The 17,359-nt window shown below is 46.8% G+C and overlaps 5 protein-coding genes across 5 annotated transcripts; 3 read left to right on the plus strand and 2 right to left on the minus strand.

Annotated features, from left to right (window-relative positions):
- Window positions 1-2,913: 2,913 nt before the first annotated feature.
- On the plus strand, window positions 2,914-4,795 carry N7484_011260 (sugar porter family MFS transporter; the record flags this gene model as incomplete). Its single annotated transcript, XM_057121647.1, has 5 exons — window positions 2,914-2,987; window positions 3,045-3,062; window positions 3,114-3,454; window positions 3,514-4,345; window positions 4,399-4,795. The coding sequence occupies 5 exons, from the start codon at window positions 2,914-2,916 to the stop codon at window positions 4,793-4,795; spliced, it is 1,662 nt and encodes a 553-aa protein (XP_056967401.1).
- Window positions 4,796-5,643: 848 nt separating this feature from the next.
- N7484_011261 (uncharacterized protein) lies at window positions 5,644-5,931 on the minus strand (the record flags this gene model as incomplete). The annotated part of the gene is made up of 1 exon (XM_057121648.1): window positions 5,644-5,931. The coding sequence occupies one exon, from the start codon at window positions 5,929-5,931 to the stop codon at window positions 5,644-5,646; it is 288 nt and encodes a 95-aa protein (XP_056967402.1).
- Window positions 5,932-6,254: 323 nt separating this feature from the next.
- N7484_011262 (uncharacterized protein) lies at window positions 6,255-7,282 on the minus strand (the record flags this gene model as incomplete). Its single annotated transcript, XM_057121649.1, has 2 exons — window positions 6,255-6,612; window positions 6,663-7,282. 2 exons carry the CDS (start codon window positions 7,280-7,282, stop codon window positions 6,255-6,257), a joined length of 978 nt encoding a protein of 325 aa, XP_056967403.1.
- A 5,790-nt stretch (window positions 7,283-13,072) lies between these two features.
- On the plus strand, window positions 13,073-13,267 carry N7484_011263 (uncharacterized protein; the record flags this gene model as incomplete). The annotated part of the gene is made up of 1 exon (XM_057121650.1): window positions 13,073-13,267. One exon carries the CDS (start codon window positions 13,073-13,075, stop codon window positions 13,265-13,267), a length of 195 nt encoding a protein of 64 aa, XP_056967404.1.
- A 2,719-nt stretch (window positions 13,268-15,986) lies between these two features.
- On the plus strand, window positions 15,987-16,445 carry N7484_011264 (uncharacterized protein; the record flags this gene model as incomplete). Its single annotated transcript, XM_057121651.1, has 2 exons — window positions 15,987-16,264; window positions 16,322-16,445. 2 exons carry the CDS (start codon window positions 15,987-15,989, stop codon window positions 16,443-16,445), a joined length of 402 nt encoding a protein of 133 aa, XP_056967405.1.
- Between the last annotated feature and the right edge of the window lie 914 nt (window positions 16,446-17,359).

The raw sequence follows: 17,359 nt of genomic DNA on the forward strand, positions 1-17,359 counted from the left end.
CCAAAAACAAAGTTATGCTTTTTCCTGCTCCTTGCTTGTCTTCAGACATCCATGAGTGATGAGAGTGGACTGTGTCATGGAATGATTGAAGATCCTGATTCTTTTGTACGGTTTGGCTATCCTGATTGATAGGACCTCCTTCCACTGTTTCCTTTTGACTCTTTTTTTGAGCTTTATTCTTCATCAGTTTCCTTATTGTTACACACGAGAGCCCCGGGATGTTGAGATATTGCTATGAAAGGCTGCTGAGTACTATTCGCATTTCTTATGTTACGGAGGGAGATTTATGCTACGGAGGGAAAAGAGATACTATGGGCACAGATATGCTTACCGAATAATTTGACACTATTGTTATCCAATTGCAGACGATGCCTATTAGATGCGAATATGGAGTACAATCTTCAGGCTTTCTTTCCAAAACCTCCTGATTGGGCCATCACAAAGCCTGAAATACGGAAACCCCTTTCCTTAGCACATGAATGCTAATCACCTGGATATTGCAGAGTGCCTGAGTTCAAGTCTACACTTTCTAGACAGCTCTAGACACAAAATCGACTCCATATACCCGAGATGAGGTTGCATTTGAACGTGCCCTCAAAAGTCTATGATGACGGCATCACTCCGAGCCACAACCAGCTCGGGTGTCGACAAATGGCCGGAACAGCAGAACACCGAACTTCACTTTTCCGACCCGGCATCATATCGGCATCCAGGGCTGATCCTTGTCGGCATTGCCGATCACCATGCGGGATGTCAGAGTTTTACGGCTGTCCCTCCAATCCAGTTGTCTTGCCAAGCAGAATGACCTCACCTTGTGCTCGAGCGAGGATGCCTGACCCCGTAGTCTCGAATTGGGAGGTATTTCTGGAGTAATATGATATTATTAGTCGATAGTCCTGACTACTGTACAGTAGCTACAGGATAATATTTGTCGGTCGATGTATTGAATGCATGACACAGGTTATACGCTGTTTGACGGTAATTATCGACCGTGACCGAATCCGGAGTCTTGATTTTGCATACCGCGGGGTAGGCCCAATTTACTGGTAATCATAGGCTACGAAGTCTCATGCAAATAGAGTTCTAGTACCTTGTAAAGATTGCACCGTGAAGACCAATATTCCTATCACCGTTACACTTGCCTGTCAGCTATGCTTCCAATTAAGCTTTCCCTCAAACCTTGTGCCACGATTTCGCCACGTTGAGTTCAAGCGCTTTCTATCGACGCCAGGGGGAGATAACTTACATGCCACATGCATAGACATATGGAGAACATCGCGGCACAAGTACATACAGAAGGTAGCGTGGGGATTCAGATCACACCACACCGACACATTTGAACCGGGATCTACCGAAGCGGGTTCCCCAATCGGGCAACCACTGGCGCGGTACAGCATTCTGGAAGACCAAGTGAGTCGGCTCTGATAAATTCAATGCTACATCGAGTGTCATTACTCATTTCATTACACTCCGCGTTTTGGATCTGTGTATGTCCGAACAATTTTCGGTAAGTCGTGGGGTGGTCCGACCCCGAGAAGCCCCCAGATTCGGACCAGAAGACCGGGGCCGAATGTTGGGGTATCCCTGCCGGGGGTATTGACAATGAAGATTTCTTTCGCCAGGACAGTAGATCACTACTCCCACTCAAGACTGTAATGAAACTCTGTGTTCACCATGCAGCATACTCCATATTCAGAATACAACTATGATATCAGTATAGACCGTTGGAATTCCCCGTGCTCACGTTCCTGACAATGACGTCATTCGATGTTTCCGTGATGGCGATCTCAACCCAATTTTCAGGTTTTCAACACGGGAGGCCCCTGTTAGAGGCATCAAAATTGCCTTGAGACGAGATAGGCACGCCAAGAGACGTAGGTCCTTCCTGAAATGAATTTTGGTCCCTTCTCCGCATGTGTGGACCCAACGCGGTGGTTTTCTATTAGCAATTAGTACATGACCCGAGATTGAGCCGTACATATATTATGGTAGCGTGGCAGAGTTTCGGGACACTTACGGGCAATTGGACGCCAAAGCCGACTCGGGGGGTTGTTGATCAATCCCGTCGGCCATGCTGATCCCTGTTCAACGCCGTACTTGGCGCGCTCCCGGAGCCCGAAGGACGCGAGGAGCCGATAGAAAGAAATAAAAAAAGTCCAAATCAGTCTGCCTGCTTGTGCCAGTGCATGTCTGCCGTCTCTGACAATGTATCCTCCCCATATTCTGTCGTGGAGAACAGAAGTGGAATCTGGGGACCAGATGCGACCCATAGTGAAAAGAGGGGACTGTTCCACTTTCCTCAACAAGTAAGAGGAACCACGCGAGTCACGGAAAAAATCGCCGACATCATCAGTGTAGTCCCACTGCTCATTCATTCGGGATTTCCTGCAAGCAGCAGTAACGTGACTGGCCCAGAGTAAATGATACCGGATGGTTACCGAAGCTATACTTTGCCTCCCGTCAAGTCCATGGCCATGACCCGGTGGAACCAGAATCGTGGAAAACCATGTAGAGTGCAGGTGCAGCCGGTGATTTGATGTTCACTTCAGAGTGGAGTTCTCCCCGGCTCAATGTCTGTATGGGAGTGGAGTGTGCTTCTCTCCTAATCCGGCGAATATGTAGCCATCGTGGATGCTACCTTACTTCCGATCTCTCGTGGTTCCCGTCATTTTCGATCAAATACAGGTTCCCGATCCCTGTGGGTCCCTGCATCGTGCACGCTATGGCCGTTTTGACGCGGGTTCATAAGCTCAAGCTGCTTCCCCGGGACCTTGGTTGGATTTTTTTTTCTCATTAATATTGTCTGCTCATACCTTTTTTGCTCACAGGTTTGGACATTGTATTGGACTTTTGTTATTCAATTGTCCCTGACACAAGGCTTGAGTATACGCCTTTCGACTTGTTTCCGCCATCATGAAGCGGTACTTTGGACTCCGGGGTACATCCCTAAATATTATGATCAGTATCATTGCTGGTCTGGATTTCTTGTATGTGGAAGTCTTAAATATGGAACATGTATTATTTAGCTAACGGGTTTCTCTCAGGCTTTTTGGATATGACCAGTATGTTGTTACTTCGAGTTTCAAGCAGCATGTTTCTGACTAACAGAATAGGGGTGTGATGGGAGGTCTCTTGACCTTGAATTCATTTGTTTCCACTTTCCCTGAAGTCGACACTACAAAAGCAGGTGAGATGGGCCTCAGCCAGGCTCAGAAAAGCAACCGCTCCACTACACAGGGTATCACAATCGCCTCCTACAACCTAGGTTGCTTTTTCGGTGCCGTTTTCTGTATCTGGATTGGTAACTACCTCGGCCGTCGCAAGACCATCTTCACCGGCTCAGTTATCATGGTGATTGGTGCAACTCTGCAGTCATGTGCATACAGCCTGCCACATCTCATTGCCGGCCGCGTACTTACTGGCATTGGCAATGGCATGAACACTTCGACCGTCCGTAAGTATACCATACACTGATCTTCGCTGCAATTTCATGACAGCTGACTTTGTTTTCAGCTACTTGGCAAGCTGAGTGCTCCAAGTCCCACCACCGCGGCCCTCTGGTTATGCTGGAAGGCTCCCTGATTGCAGGTGGAATCACCATCAGTTACTGGATTGACCTTGGATTTTCCTTCCTGGACCCCAGCTCAGTGGCTTGGCGATTCCCAATTGCCTTCCAAAACTTCTTCACGCTCGTCATTCTTGCCTGTGTTCTTCCACTGCCAGAGTCGCCACGTTGGCTCATCATGAAAGGTCGTGAGGAGGAGGCAATGGAAGTGTTATCGGCGATCATGGATCTTCCCGAGGGCGACGAATACATCCACTCCGAATTCGCTGCTATCAAGGACGCCGTTCTGGACGCTAATACCGTTAGCTTCCGGGATCTATGCACCATGGATGAGAACCGTCATCTACATCGTGTCGTTCTCGCATACATTAACCAGATGTTCCAGCAAATTTCTGGTATTAACTTGATCACCTACTACGCAGCCACCATCTACGAGAACTCAATTGGTATGGATGGCCTCACATCGCGAATTATGGCTGCCTGCAATGGTACTGAGTACTTCCTCGCCTCTCTCATCCCTATCTTTATTATCGAGAAGGTGGGCCGTCGTAGCCTGATGTTGGTCGGCGCTGCTGGCATGTCTCTTTCTATGGCTGTCCTGGCTATCTGCACAAGCTTTGAGGGACAGACTAAACCCGGTATTGCTGCCGCCGTTTTCTTGTTTGTCTTCAACACCTTCTTCGCTTGGGGTTGGTTGGGTATGACCTGGCTCTACCCCGCCGAGATTGTTCCCTTGCGTATTCGTGCTCCTGCGAATGCTCTCTCTACATCCGCGAACTGGTAAGTGTGTGCGATGAACTCATTCAAGAGCCCTGGACTAACCAATGAACCAGGATCTTCAACTTTTTGGTTGTCATGATTACCCCCGTCGCTTTCGAGAACATCGGATACCAAACCTACATCATCTTTGCGGTTATCAACGCTTTTATCTTTCCCGTGGTCTACTTCTTCTACCCTGAGACCGCTTACCGATCCTTGGAAGAGATGGACACTATCTTCCAAAATTCTACCAGCATCTTTAACGTCGTCTCTGTCGCCCGCAACCAGCCCCACCGCTACGGTAAGAACGGCGAGCTCCTCATCAACTACCAAGACACCGAAGAGCATCTCCGCCGCGCCAGCCATGCTTCCGAGAAGCACGGCAAGACCTTTGCTTCAAGTGGCCAACTCGAGAGTGGCAAGGGTGCTCATATCGAGAACAACCAGGACAACATCTCCACTAGCAGTTAAACTTGCTGCACGAAAATCAAGTACGAATCAATTGATCCATGACTAATCAGTTTACCGAATGGCTTTACGAAATATTTTATTTTCTTTCTCTGGATGCGTGTTTCTAATTCTGCTGGCACGGAACCGCTATGATCTGGGTAATATCCCTTTGTTAAGATGGAGTCTGCAAGTACGCACTCCCTTTTATATGGATGGCTGATCAGAGATTTTCAATTTTGGTAGTCCTTTGCATTATTTTTGTTTTATACCCATGTACATAACACCGCCTTCTCACAGACGATCGTGGCTGCGCTCGAGGACTGCGTCTTTGGCTGGCCACTAAGATCAGTGAAATACACGACTGTATGAAGTTGGTAGAGAAATGAACAGAACTGGGATGTTCGATCAAATCATCTGTGCATTCCCCATCAAAGTCTCCGGCTCATTCATTTATCGAGCGAGGTATCTCCAAGTCTCTTCTCATAGCCCAGAGAATAAACCTCCCACGTGAACGGTGGAAAGTACTTTTCACCAATAACTCGAAACCCCTTCTTTGACCAATAGCGCCCATTTATCTCTCTCACGACTCTGACCATAACCCTCAACGAACGAGTACTTCCATCAATATCATGTACATGATTCCTTTTCAGTTCCTCTTCGCAGGCAAGTAGCAAACTCTCCGAAATCCCCCTCTTTCTAAACTTCACATCTGGCTTTACAGCAACTATCAAGACTTCAAAATCTCCCTTACAGACAACAGAGTCCGTATCCAATTGATCATTGGTCTGCATCGAAGGTTCATCATCATCCTGCCAATCTGCATAGAATCCTGGATTTTTCCACATGTAACCCTCGGAACTACCAAAGCCTCATCTCTTCACACTCGCTGTACCAACGATCTCATTCTGAGACCATGCAATACCCGTGAATCCATTTTCTCCAACCTCGGTTGCAATTTGAGTATCCGTTGTGAGTCGTTCGCCGGTCTTTTTGAAATTGCCCTCTTCATGGACACTAAAGCCGGCGTTGATGACGGATCGCAGCTCATGAAGAAACGGTTGCTTGAGTAGATCGGGCATAGTGAAGAACTTGAGCTGATCGAATGCTGGTGGTGATTTGTATTCGTCTTTTCGGTTTGGTGGCTGCTCTTGATTCATGATGCGTACTCGTCGAGGCTTTTATGGGATGTACAGCGTAGGATGAGAAGCGAGATGGAGAGATAATGATCTACTTTAACGCCCAGGAAGGAGGCATGTATCTATTCAAGTAGTATACCAAAGGTCCGTGCAGGAAGTTTATTGCGAAACTTGTCAACGACAGGGCGGATCACCTGACTCCAGTTTGCCTCTATAGGAAATTGGGTTCTGACGGAGATATACGCAAAAATACACGTGGAAAATCTTCGAAATGTTCAGGCCCATACGTTCAAGTCAATTACTACTTATATTCATCGATTAACAACAGCTACCTATCCTATTACTCATAGTCCAAAAGCCAAAGCTCCCATCAGAAGCCCAAACGTTGCATACACCCAAGGGACCCATGCACGAACAATAACCGTACTTGGTGCACCACCGACACGAACATCAATTCCAGTCGCAGTCGGGGTCCCCGCAGCACCCGTAGCAATGGGAACCGGATCAGTAGAGCTCTCCAGATATGTAGCAGTGTAAGGAGTGTAGAACGAGTGGAGGTCAACGCTGTACGAGAAGGATTCCCTTGCATCAGCACTGTCAGTCGCATAAGCAGACCAGATCGTCGTGGTAGTAGTCTCAGTTGAAGTCACCGTCTGCACGGTATAAGGCGAATAAGAAGTCCAGAAATAGAACCAGTAGGACCTAGTAATCATCAGCATTGCCCGCCCAACTCCAAACAAAATATCACTCACCAGTAGTATGTCGTATAATAGTAATCATACTCATAGCTGTCAGATGTATACGTATAGCCTGCTTCCGTAGTAGACTCATAGGTAGAAGTCCCTGACGCAGCAGAAGTAGCAGTCTCGGTGGCAGACCCAGCACCAACCGTGTTTCCCAAGCTGCCCGTCCCGTCTGACCCTACACATCCAGACGCAGGGCAACACACATCTTCCCCATCCCAGATCTTGCACTGGTACCCAACGTCGCAGTAGTAACCCCCTTCACAGCATTCGCCCCCAACGGGAGAGCAGTACCCGTAATTCCCACAGCAATCCCAGCCACTGGGACACGTTCCTATGGTACAGCAGGTGTCTCCTGGGTCAGCGCAGTAGCCGCTGTCGCAGCATCCATTACCAGTGGGGCAGCATTTAGACGTATCGGTGCTGCATTCTGAGTAGCCCGTTGGACAGTCGTAGTAGTAATAGCGGTCTACTAAATCGAAGTCACGGGTGTTGGGGGAGCTACCAGACTGGGCAAGGTTGAGGGTGCCATTTGAACGGAGGCGAGGTTGGTTTTGGGGGATCGTATCGGCGAGTGTAGATGACAAGAAGAGCAGGATGAAGCCTGCTTTCTTGAAAAGGGGGAGCATTATGTTTTTTCTGTGGTGCGCTTGAGACCGTGGGATTGAATGCCCGCCTTGTATTGGGAGAGTAGAGATCTAATCTAGGAGATGCGGAGACGGCGCAGCCTCATTTCTTTTATAGTTTTACTTTTTGGCTAATTAAATGGACACCGAGGGGTCACAGATATAGTTTTGGGCACAATAGCTATATTGCTCTTTGCTTAGATCTGCCCAGCTTTCGCGGTGGGATAGCGTTGTCAAATACGAGGCCAATAAGCTTGGCATTTTGAGCCGCTTTCGCACTGCCCAAGGAAAGTTTCTGGGATTGCTCACATCTTTGATAAACAACAAGAAATTCTATTTTAAATAATTTCTACATTGATTTACAACACGCTTATGCTGTGTTGTTGATTTTTGAGCCATGACCATGGAACTTAGGGCTACAAATTTGGACCCGGACGGGTATGAGCTTTGCGTTGGGGCTTAAACACGAGACTGCCCGAATACGAGAGAAACTCTATCTTGGACCCTGGAAATGGCACACATGGGACCTGAGCGGCTTGGCCCTGCATGTACTGCGCTGCATGTACAACTCAATGTGGGATTTCACATGAGTCAGGTTATCATTGCTGCTTCTGTATCTTGGCAGGATCACTTTCATTTATCCAAAATAGTGCGAACTTAGCTTCCAGTGCTGGACCAACATGACCTGTGTAGTAGTGTTTGGGGATAAGTACCACAGGTCATTTCGATTGTCGAAGTCTCATTGCTTAACCAAACAGAGAGTACTCTGGGGCTACCTTTCACATATAATAACAGGTTCTTAGAATGATATCCTTAAAAGACAAGGGGTAGAAGTATCCTAAAGCGCTTGGGCTTTGTGCCTTGGACGGAAGATGAAGCGTTGAATTTGACACAAAGGTTTTTGTTTCTCTTCTCGGCAAGTCCACTTACTGATATCTCAGTATGCATGACCTGCCTCCATATCGGGTAATATAACCGATCAACTAGCCAGTGAGCTTTGATATAGTGATAGCACCTCCGATCAGTTCCGTGATCAATGATTCAAGAAAGATGAGGCTAAAGCCGCCTTCATACAGGGCCGCAAGTCTTGGAAGCTGCACATAGCGCAATTTCCGGTGAAATTTGTTCTTTTACACGACTCAATGATACAGAAAGAGGAGTTTGTCTGGTCGCGGCTGGAGATACTTTACCGCCCAATAGGATTCAATCCGACTTGAGGGCGGGTTACTTTAGGACAGGGTTTGAGAGGATCACATGATACGTCTAGACGCATAGGCCACCGTTCTTTAGGCGAAGAAATACAGTTAATGTTAATGATTTTTGTCAATAAGTGGCTACCAGAAAATAGATTCACGGGTGCTGTTGTATCTAATATCCTGCAGGATGCGGAGAAATATTTGAAACTATACTATAGATTATTGAGCTATTAGTTTGGTGCAAACGAAAGATGCAAAGATTCTTTCCCGTTTTGCGAAAGCTGAGAGCTACGAAAGCGTCGATTTCGCATTCAAACACAAATTATCTGCCTTTAATAATTGACATTTGCCAAATCTGGACATTCAGAGCTACGGCAGTGGCGCTGAAAGACATAATTCTAGGTGGGTCACTGCATTGAGCCATAGATTGTGCCAAGACATGCTCTCAACTCACCGTGCGTCGATCTAGAGGCGAAGCTGCTGGCGCAGGAAAATAAGGATTTAAGCAAATGGAGCCAGAAAAGAGATTGTAGCAGAAGAGGCAGGATGGGGAGCGCGCCTCTTTATCAGGCAGCAGTAAGGACGGAATTGTATCATTATGGTATAGGATCATTATCGTGGTGTTATGAGTTCGCTCCAGGAAGCATCTGCGAGTATAAATTTCTTCTCAGTTTCTTTTTCACATCTGTCTTTCTCTTCCCCTTCCAACCCAACCTTTTCTTTCCTCTCCCCTGATACACACCCGACCACTTCTCTGTCATCTACAGGTACACGCTTCAACGTCATCATCTTTGTGCTCCATGACCTGTTTCCCTTCTTTTCTGGAAAATTAAACTCGTTAATTGAGAACTTTATATGGGGGCCGTGATCTTACTAGTCAGACCGCAACTTGAAGTCAGTTACGCGTCCGAAGGGAACTCCAATCGCGGTTCGGGAACCTCGAGACAGGGTAACGAGAAAGTGAGCAATAGATTGTCTAGACTGACCTATTACTATGGGGTGAAACCTATCAAACCGTTCGATTACTTCCTCCTCATTCACACCTCAATCATGGTGCGAAAGACCAAACTCAGCAAGGACCTTGCCTGCCAGGCAGAGGAGCAAGGTTCAGCTACTCTGTTTGACTTAAGTGACGACATCGCGGACATGGCTGGCGCCGTATGATTTTGCATTACTTATGTGCACCGAGGACGGCGCAGGCTTTCTGAGGGGAGGGCACTTGTTACGATTGTATCGTGAGGAATAAGTTATATGATCACAGTGTTAGGCACATACGGGCACACACGTGATCCGCGTGGTGTTATGATGTTAGTCTCTTCTTACCATCTAATCAGAGACATTACCACCCGTGACGTGTATACTGGTCGCATCCTTCGTAACACACAGGGTCACATGACGCTAGACTCGTGTCGGCATAATTTTGATGATGTAAGCTAGCTAGATTAGTAAGCCAGCACATAAGGTGTGCGCACAGAGATAGGAGAACAACCAGACAGACACATATTGAATCGAACACCCATAGGACCTTGATTGACCGCCCTGATTACGTGTTCCGACAGTTATGAGCCCGGAATTACTCTGATTACACTAGAATTGGTGAAATTGAGGCTATTCAGACGCATCTGGAAGATATCTGAACCGCCTACCCCTGAGCCGGATAGTGCAACTACCCGAACGTACCTCTGAAGCACACGTTAGGATCCGGACGGCATCGGATCAAGACATCATGGAATCGATTGGATCTGTCTTATCATGGAGAGGAGAGAAGTTAAAGGGGCCTGCCTAGTGGCACTCGTGGTATATGGCCATGAGACGCCTTGGAATGAGCCTATAAGTATGGGATATATGTAATCCGGAGCTGAGCAGGAGCACGGTGGTTCAACCGAAGGAACCCCCGAATATGCCCGCACAACCTGCTCTGGATATCCCCGACGAGATCACGGCCGGAGCGCTGAAGTCTCTGAAGGAAGAGTTTAGGGAGAACCAGTCGATCTGGAGAGATGAAATGGACATCTATAAGATCCGATTAGCTGCGTTCGAGAAATAAGAGAAGGGTCTGCGGACGATCGACCAAGCGATCACGGTATCCGTAGAGCCAAAGCTTAACCGCGTTCTCGACCGTCTAGACACACTATACGAACGTATGCGTTTCCTTGCGAATAGGTTCTCGAGAACTAATGCGTATGGCGTCGAGGTGTTCCTGAGATGGAGAGAAGACGCAATAAAAGGACCGAAGAAGGGGGAAGACGTTCTGAAGTGGCTAGACGAGTGGGAATCCCTACGTGAAGAAGTCGTTAGCTTAAACTATGAGAATGCATCGTTCTACCTACTATTATTCATGAAAGCGGTTAAAGAGGTTCTGCCGTTATGGTGGGAGAACCGGTTCTAATAGATCGTGATTAATAAGGAGACTATAGGTATGAATTTAATGCTAGAGTCCTTCCGCGTAATATACACGGAGACCCTATGGAAGGCGTCCGCACTAGTAGGAAACAGCAAGCCTGCGTTCGTAACGTTAAAGTGGCAAGGATATTAAGAAGCGAAGCTAGTAAAGTCCATAACCGAGTTCTTAGAATGTACGGACTGCCTATGTGGAGGCCCTTACCGCGTAATCTGGTGCTGGGTATTTAACGAGGCGAAGCGTCTGGAAGGATAGTAAGCGGGTCGTAAGCGATAAGAAGCCATCGAAAAGGCGTTTAAAAAGGAGCTAGAGTGGAAGATCTGGATAGAAGAATAATTTAGTGAGACGTCTAAGAAGGAGATGGTAAATCATGCCTCTTAGATCGCGTTCGTAACCGCATTATCGACGGTTAAAGAGCACTACTATACGTAATGGATCCTAGATTTGGGCGCGAGCGTGTATGTGTGTAACGACTAGTCTATGTTCACGGAGTATCGTGAGAGCATATCTTCGCTCTAAACCAGAGAGAGCTAGACGCTAGCGGTTGGAACCGGAATGGTAGTGATGGAAGGTGTTAACCCAGTCATAAAGAAGGCCTATACGGTGACGCTAACTGATTGTCTTTATGCGCCCTCTTTCTACTGTAATCTAGTGTCGCTTGGACGACTAGAGTAGAAAGGGGCGTGGTGGGATATGCGGAAAGGGCATATAATATATAATAGAGAGTCGGTACTTAGGATCTACCGGGAACGAGACGTCTATGTCTTCTCACGGCTGGATATGATAGATCTAGAGACCGTATAACATGCGTATGCTATATAAAGATCCGCATAACCATAGGTGTTAACTATAACGGTAGAGACATGGCATAGACGTCTTGGACACGTCTATTAAGGAGTAATCTAGTAGCTGCCGGAGCTTGTTAATGGAGTCAAGATCAAGGATGGGGAAGAGCAACTAGACGGATTAGATAGCTAGCTATGCGAGGTATGTAGCTTAGTGAATGCCCCCTAGTAGATATCTCGGAGACCTATTGGACGACACTATGGACGTTGCGGTCGAGTCTATTTCAATCTGATCTAGATGACGATGGGATATAATCAGCACTACTGGATCACGCACTTCTATGTGGAAGGCATATAATTCTATTAAAGTATAACACACGTTAATAAGAATGGGTGTTAAGATACTATCAAAAGCTTTATAGCGTTTACGATTAAGTAGCTACAATTACTAATTAAGGTATGGCACTTGGATAATAAGAAGACCGTAGACGACTGGATCCGTAAGGTTCTAGACGAGATGGGGTTTATCTATACCTTCACGGTCCTATATTCCCCGGAGATGAACGGTCTAGGTGAACGTTCTAGAGGAGTGCTCACGCTTCGAGCTCGAGCGCTTATTAAAGAAGGTAAGTTGCTGGATAAGCTCTGGCCCGAAGCCATCGCGATAGCGGTGTATCTACTAAATCGTACGCCAACGAGGTTAGAAAGTGGGAACTGGATAGTTCCGTGGGAAGAGGCTCGATAGTTCGTCGATAAATCAGAGCTACCGAAGACGTCATTAGCGAATGTGCGTCTATATGGATCTCTTATATATTGTCGGAATCCGACTATTCTACGACTGGATAAGATACGATCCCGTGTAGAGATTGGGTATCTGGTCGGATACGTGGCATTAAATATCTGGAAGATCTAGATGCCACACCGTGGGTAGGTGCGTATGGTGAGAGATGCCGTCTTTGACGAGTCTCGACGTTTTTCGGCCGAAAACTAGCTGGATGAGGTCGTACGTATGCCGCTCCCGCAGAACGTGCATCTAGAGATTATAGAGGTAAGATACGAAGGTGAATCTATTCTATAGGGGCTTAATGAGTAAGTAGAGAGTGTAGATTTAAGAAGAGATGCTCTAGAACTATCTCTAACGGTAGGGGGTGTAGATGACGCGCAGGACCTGGCTAAGGATATGCTAGACATGCCACTACCTACCGTTGAAGATAGTCCTGAGTAGGATAGGATATAGGACTTGAATGATTTAAATAGTAAGGAAATGGATCCGAACGGATATATTGAACTGTCTTGGACGCCACCGAGATCTCCTGGTAATGACTCTGCCGTAGATTAGGGGGTGGGTGGGGTTATGAATGAGGAAAACGAAGGGTATAGAGGGGATCTAACGCTAGAGACTCCTATATTAATGCGAGAGACGAGCGAGCTCGCACGGTTAGACCTGGACGAAGACGAAGACGAGGTCGAGGACGTGGATGGAGTGGCTCTGGATATCGGGAATATCGTAAATGGACCGAGGATGCGTAGACAGCGACGAGATGAGGATTTCGCCTACCGCACGACGACGTTAGTAGATGATGATACTACGTCCGTGACCCTCTAAGCCTTTATAATAGGTCTATACACCCCGAAGCCCTCGCACCGATAACACCGAGATGATCTTCCACTACCGCTAGAATATTATAAAGACGTCTGGAAGCATCCATTAAGTGACGGATTTATTAAGGCTATGAGGGTGGAACTAGACGGGTTATAAGCGAAGGAAACGTACTAGGAAGTTGAGATGCCGAAGGATCGAGGGACGTAAGTGCTACCGCTTATATAGATATACGCGTATAAATTCGATTAGGATAGGTTTCTTATTAAGTATAAGGCACGGATATGTGTGCGTGGAGACTTATAATCTATTTCGGCCGAAGAAAAACGGGCGGTAACGCTCGCTGCTTGGATAGTGAGGACGCTTTTCGCCCTATATATAGCGTACGACTTAGATCTCCGTTAGCGAGATATAGTTACCGCGTTTCTAAATAGTAAGCTCTGTATAGAAGTGTATACCTTAATGCCGGAAGGCTTTAAGACCTAAGGGAGATGCTAGTTATTACTTAGGGCCTTATACGGACTAAGAATTGCACCGAGACTCTAGCAGCAGGACGCTACGAGGGTTTTAAAAGGTCTCGGATTAGAGTAGGTCGCGGAGGATCCGTGCGTGTTCGTTAGAGAAGGGATCATTATGTTCTTCTATGTTGATGATATCCTTATAGCGAGTTATTATATGGCAAGAGAACAAGCACGTCAGCTCGAGTAAGAGCTCGAGAAATATTAGGAGCTCATGGATTAAGGTGATGCTGAATGGTTCCTTAGGATTAGAATCTTACGGAACCATATAGAACGGAAACTCTAGCTAGTTCAAGATAGCTACTTTACGAGCGTTACGGAGCGGTACAACCTCACCAGATAAGCACGTATATAGACACTAGGGGCCGTGGAGAAGCTTAACCTATTTAAGGGGCAAGCGAGTCCACAGAGCATACATAATTACCAGCAGAAGGTAGGATTAGTCTAGTATAGCACTACAATCACCCGTCTAGATATAGCGAAGAAGGCTTCGACCCTCGCCTAGTTCCTTCAGAACCCAGGGCCCAAGCATCACGCCGCGATCGAACGCCTTATATATTACCTTTACACGACGAGATACTAGGGGATCCAGTATAGGCCAGTCGAAGACGACCGGGACGTGGTTAGGATATTAAGCGACGCTTCATACGCGGACAACGGCGATCGGACGAGCTCTACTAGATACATATATCAGATATTTAGAGGCCCAGTCGACTAGAAGGCGACAAGGTAGAGAACAGTCACCATATCCACTACCGAGGCCGAGTTATTAGGTCTCTCGGACGCTAGCAAAGCGTTACAGTAGTGGGATAGACTATTCAGAAGGATCAGGTTCGAATACCCAGATAAACTCACGATCGAATGCGACAACACCCGTACGGTTAACCTGATTAACGCGGAAGACACGCCATTTAACACTAAGCTTCGACATGTGGATATACACGGTCACTGGCTAAGACAAGAGGTCAGGGAAGGTCGAGTTCGGATCCGATGGGTTCCGACCGGACAAATGGTCGCAGACGGACTCACCAAGGTGCTGCCGAGGCAAAAGCATGAGATATTCGTCAAACTATTAGGCCTGGTGGACGTTGAGCATTTGATTATGGAATGAGATGGAGGGAATGATAAGTCAGCATGGCCTAATTAGGCAATGGAGGCTGATTGGGAAGATTGCAGAATTGAAGGAATTGGCTGATTATGGGTCCAGCTTAATCAATTGCAGGGTGCTTAAGCTGAGGGGGTGTGTCGGCATAATTTTGATGATGTAAGCTAGCTAGATTAGTAAGCCAGCACATAAGGTGTGCGCACAGAGATAGGAGAACAACCAGACAGACACATATTGAATCGAACACCCATAGGACCTTGATTGACCGCCCTGATTACGTGTTCCGACAACTCGATCCATAGGCAGGAGATTAACTCCCCCTTTTTACACTGACAGAGCTATTACCACTTCTATTGTGAATCGATCAGTATGTCGACAAGATCTTTATTGAAGCGCGAAGATTCACTCCTGCAGTATCATCCAAGTTCAGGTTTGAACACCTCACTCCGGCCGAGAGAAATGATCGAGCGTTCACCTATCATGATTTGGACCATATCGCTTTGTTCAACAAGGAGATTCGTCGTGAGCTTTGGATGTACAATTCTGAGGGTCTGCTGAACATGTAGGGGGCGCGCGTCCTGTTCAGACGCAAGGAGAGCAACAGGAAATACATCAACCATCCATCGACCTTGAATGACAACGTCGACAATGGGGGCCGCGTGTCGGTTCGATTGCCTTATCCTAGAAAAGGCGGGGATCTTTCATTTCCTAGGTACCATAGAATCATTACATCAATGCCCTGGATCTTGGTGTTTCCTCTCAGCTTGGCAGCTCCTCCCCCCCTTGGCAGCCCCAGCTTGGCGACTCCCGCTGTGCAGCCTTACCTTGGCAGTCCCATCTTAATAGTATACAGTATAGCAATATGTATTCCTTCTGCTTTGAATGCAACATGAGCCACTGTTATAACGTCACGGGCGAAGATATGGATCCTAATTGAACAAAACTTGATAGAGTATGAAGTCCACGTGCTTTCAATCCAAGTCCAAAAGTTATATAAAGGCCTAGCCACCGCACTTCTCTAAATCTTTCAATCTCCATCAGACAGATTACCCCAACAACACTTGATACCCTTGATATCAACTACAAATCTTCATATTCCAATATGTTCAAGTTCGCTACTACCGCTTTCTTGTTGGCATCCTGCCTCCCGGCCACCTTGGCAGACACTTGCTATGCTGTGGGCTGGCAGCACCAAACCACCGTGAAAGGCTCAACGCAAGCCGACATGGGAGTCTATCTCTACAAGGGTGACGAAAAAATCGGCGAAGCCGAGTCATGCTCCAAATGCCCACACGCTTGCAGTGATCACCTGTGGGTTGAAGGCGAGGGGCTTGACTTTGTGTTTGGCTGGGGTGCAACCTGCAGTATCAATCACTTTGTGTACGAACATTTATTCTATATTTTTGGTCAATTAGTGGTTTTCTAACTATCTCTTAGGGAGTGCCATGGTGCTTATTCTGACCAGACCCACATCGAGGGCGAAGAGCCTTCCAAGGGTAGTGATTTTGTTGGAATTGCTGAGGGTATTAGCTCTGAGTGCAAGGTTGAGTTCGAGTGCTAAATGCTAGAGAAGGAGGTTGCCGAGGTCGGCATATTCATCTATTGGTTATGAGGTGAACTATCACTAGTCTCGGTGTAACTAAGCAATCTACCTCGAATCTTATTGCGAATCCTTGTTAGAATGACAAGGATTGCATCACATATGTACCTACGGGCTGATAATTTTCGATCGTGAAATATATGACACACCCCTTCACTTCCATGAAAATATAGTCTTTTTGAGTTGAAGCAAAGTAGGCTTGTAGACTGTCCTCCTGCTAAAAGGAAGCAATGCGGCTGCCTGGGTGCATCAGAGAACACAAGATCTTGAAAATAGGAATTTTCCTTATATCATATAGTAACAAATGGAACATTGTTCAAATTTGTCACCTGATGACTATGCTATATTAGGGCGAGAATGTTTAGTATGCGCGAGTCATGCTTCGTCCTCGTCATGAGTCTCATGACTCAATGTCTAGTCCCAACCAAGGCCATAGATGACATCAATGCCTAAATGCATGGCACTGTACATTGGATTTGTAGTGAGCTGAGTTTCGGACGGACGTATCAATCCATTGGGCACTCTGTTTTCGTTATCAGGAAAAGACAGCTCGACATGGGACCCTTGTCCCAGATTGCGGAGGCGGGAAGGTAACCCCATGAGTGTGGGGTTGTTCAAGCCACCAGGATCAACGGAGCTACGTAGGATTTAGCCGGATATTAGATGAAGACGCACGTTGAATTAAGAATGTGGATCTGGTATCTTCATGAAAAATATGATCCGTAGATCACGGAAGCGGAAGCAGCCCTGTTCGAGACTGGCGATGTACGCAGATTTAGATGCTATACTAGAAGATATACAAGTGGATATAAAATTTGGGCACGAGTGATTCTCAAAACGATGGTTGATTTTCCATCCATGTAATGGTTCTATGC

This window comes from Penicillium longicatenatum (genome assembly GCF_028827895.1).
Source record: "Penicillium longicatenatum strain IBT 33135 chromosome Unknown contig_7_segment0_segment0, whole genome shotgun sequence".
Classification (NCBI taxonomy): Eukaryota; Fungi; Ascomycota; class Eurotiomycetes; order Eurotiales; family Aspergillaceae; genus Penicillium; species Penicillium longicatenatum.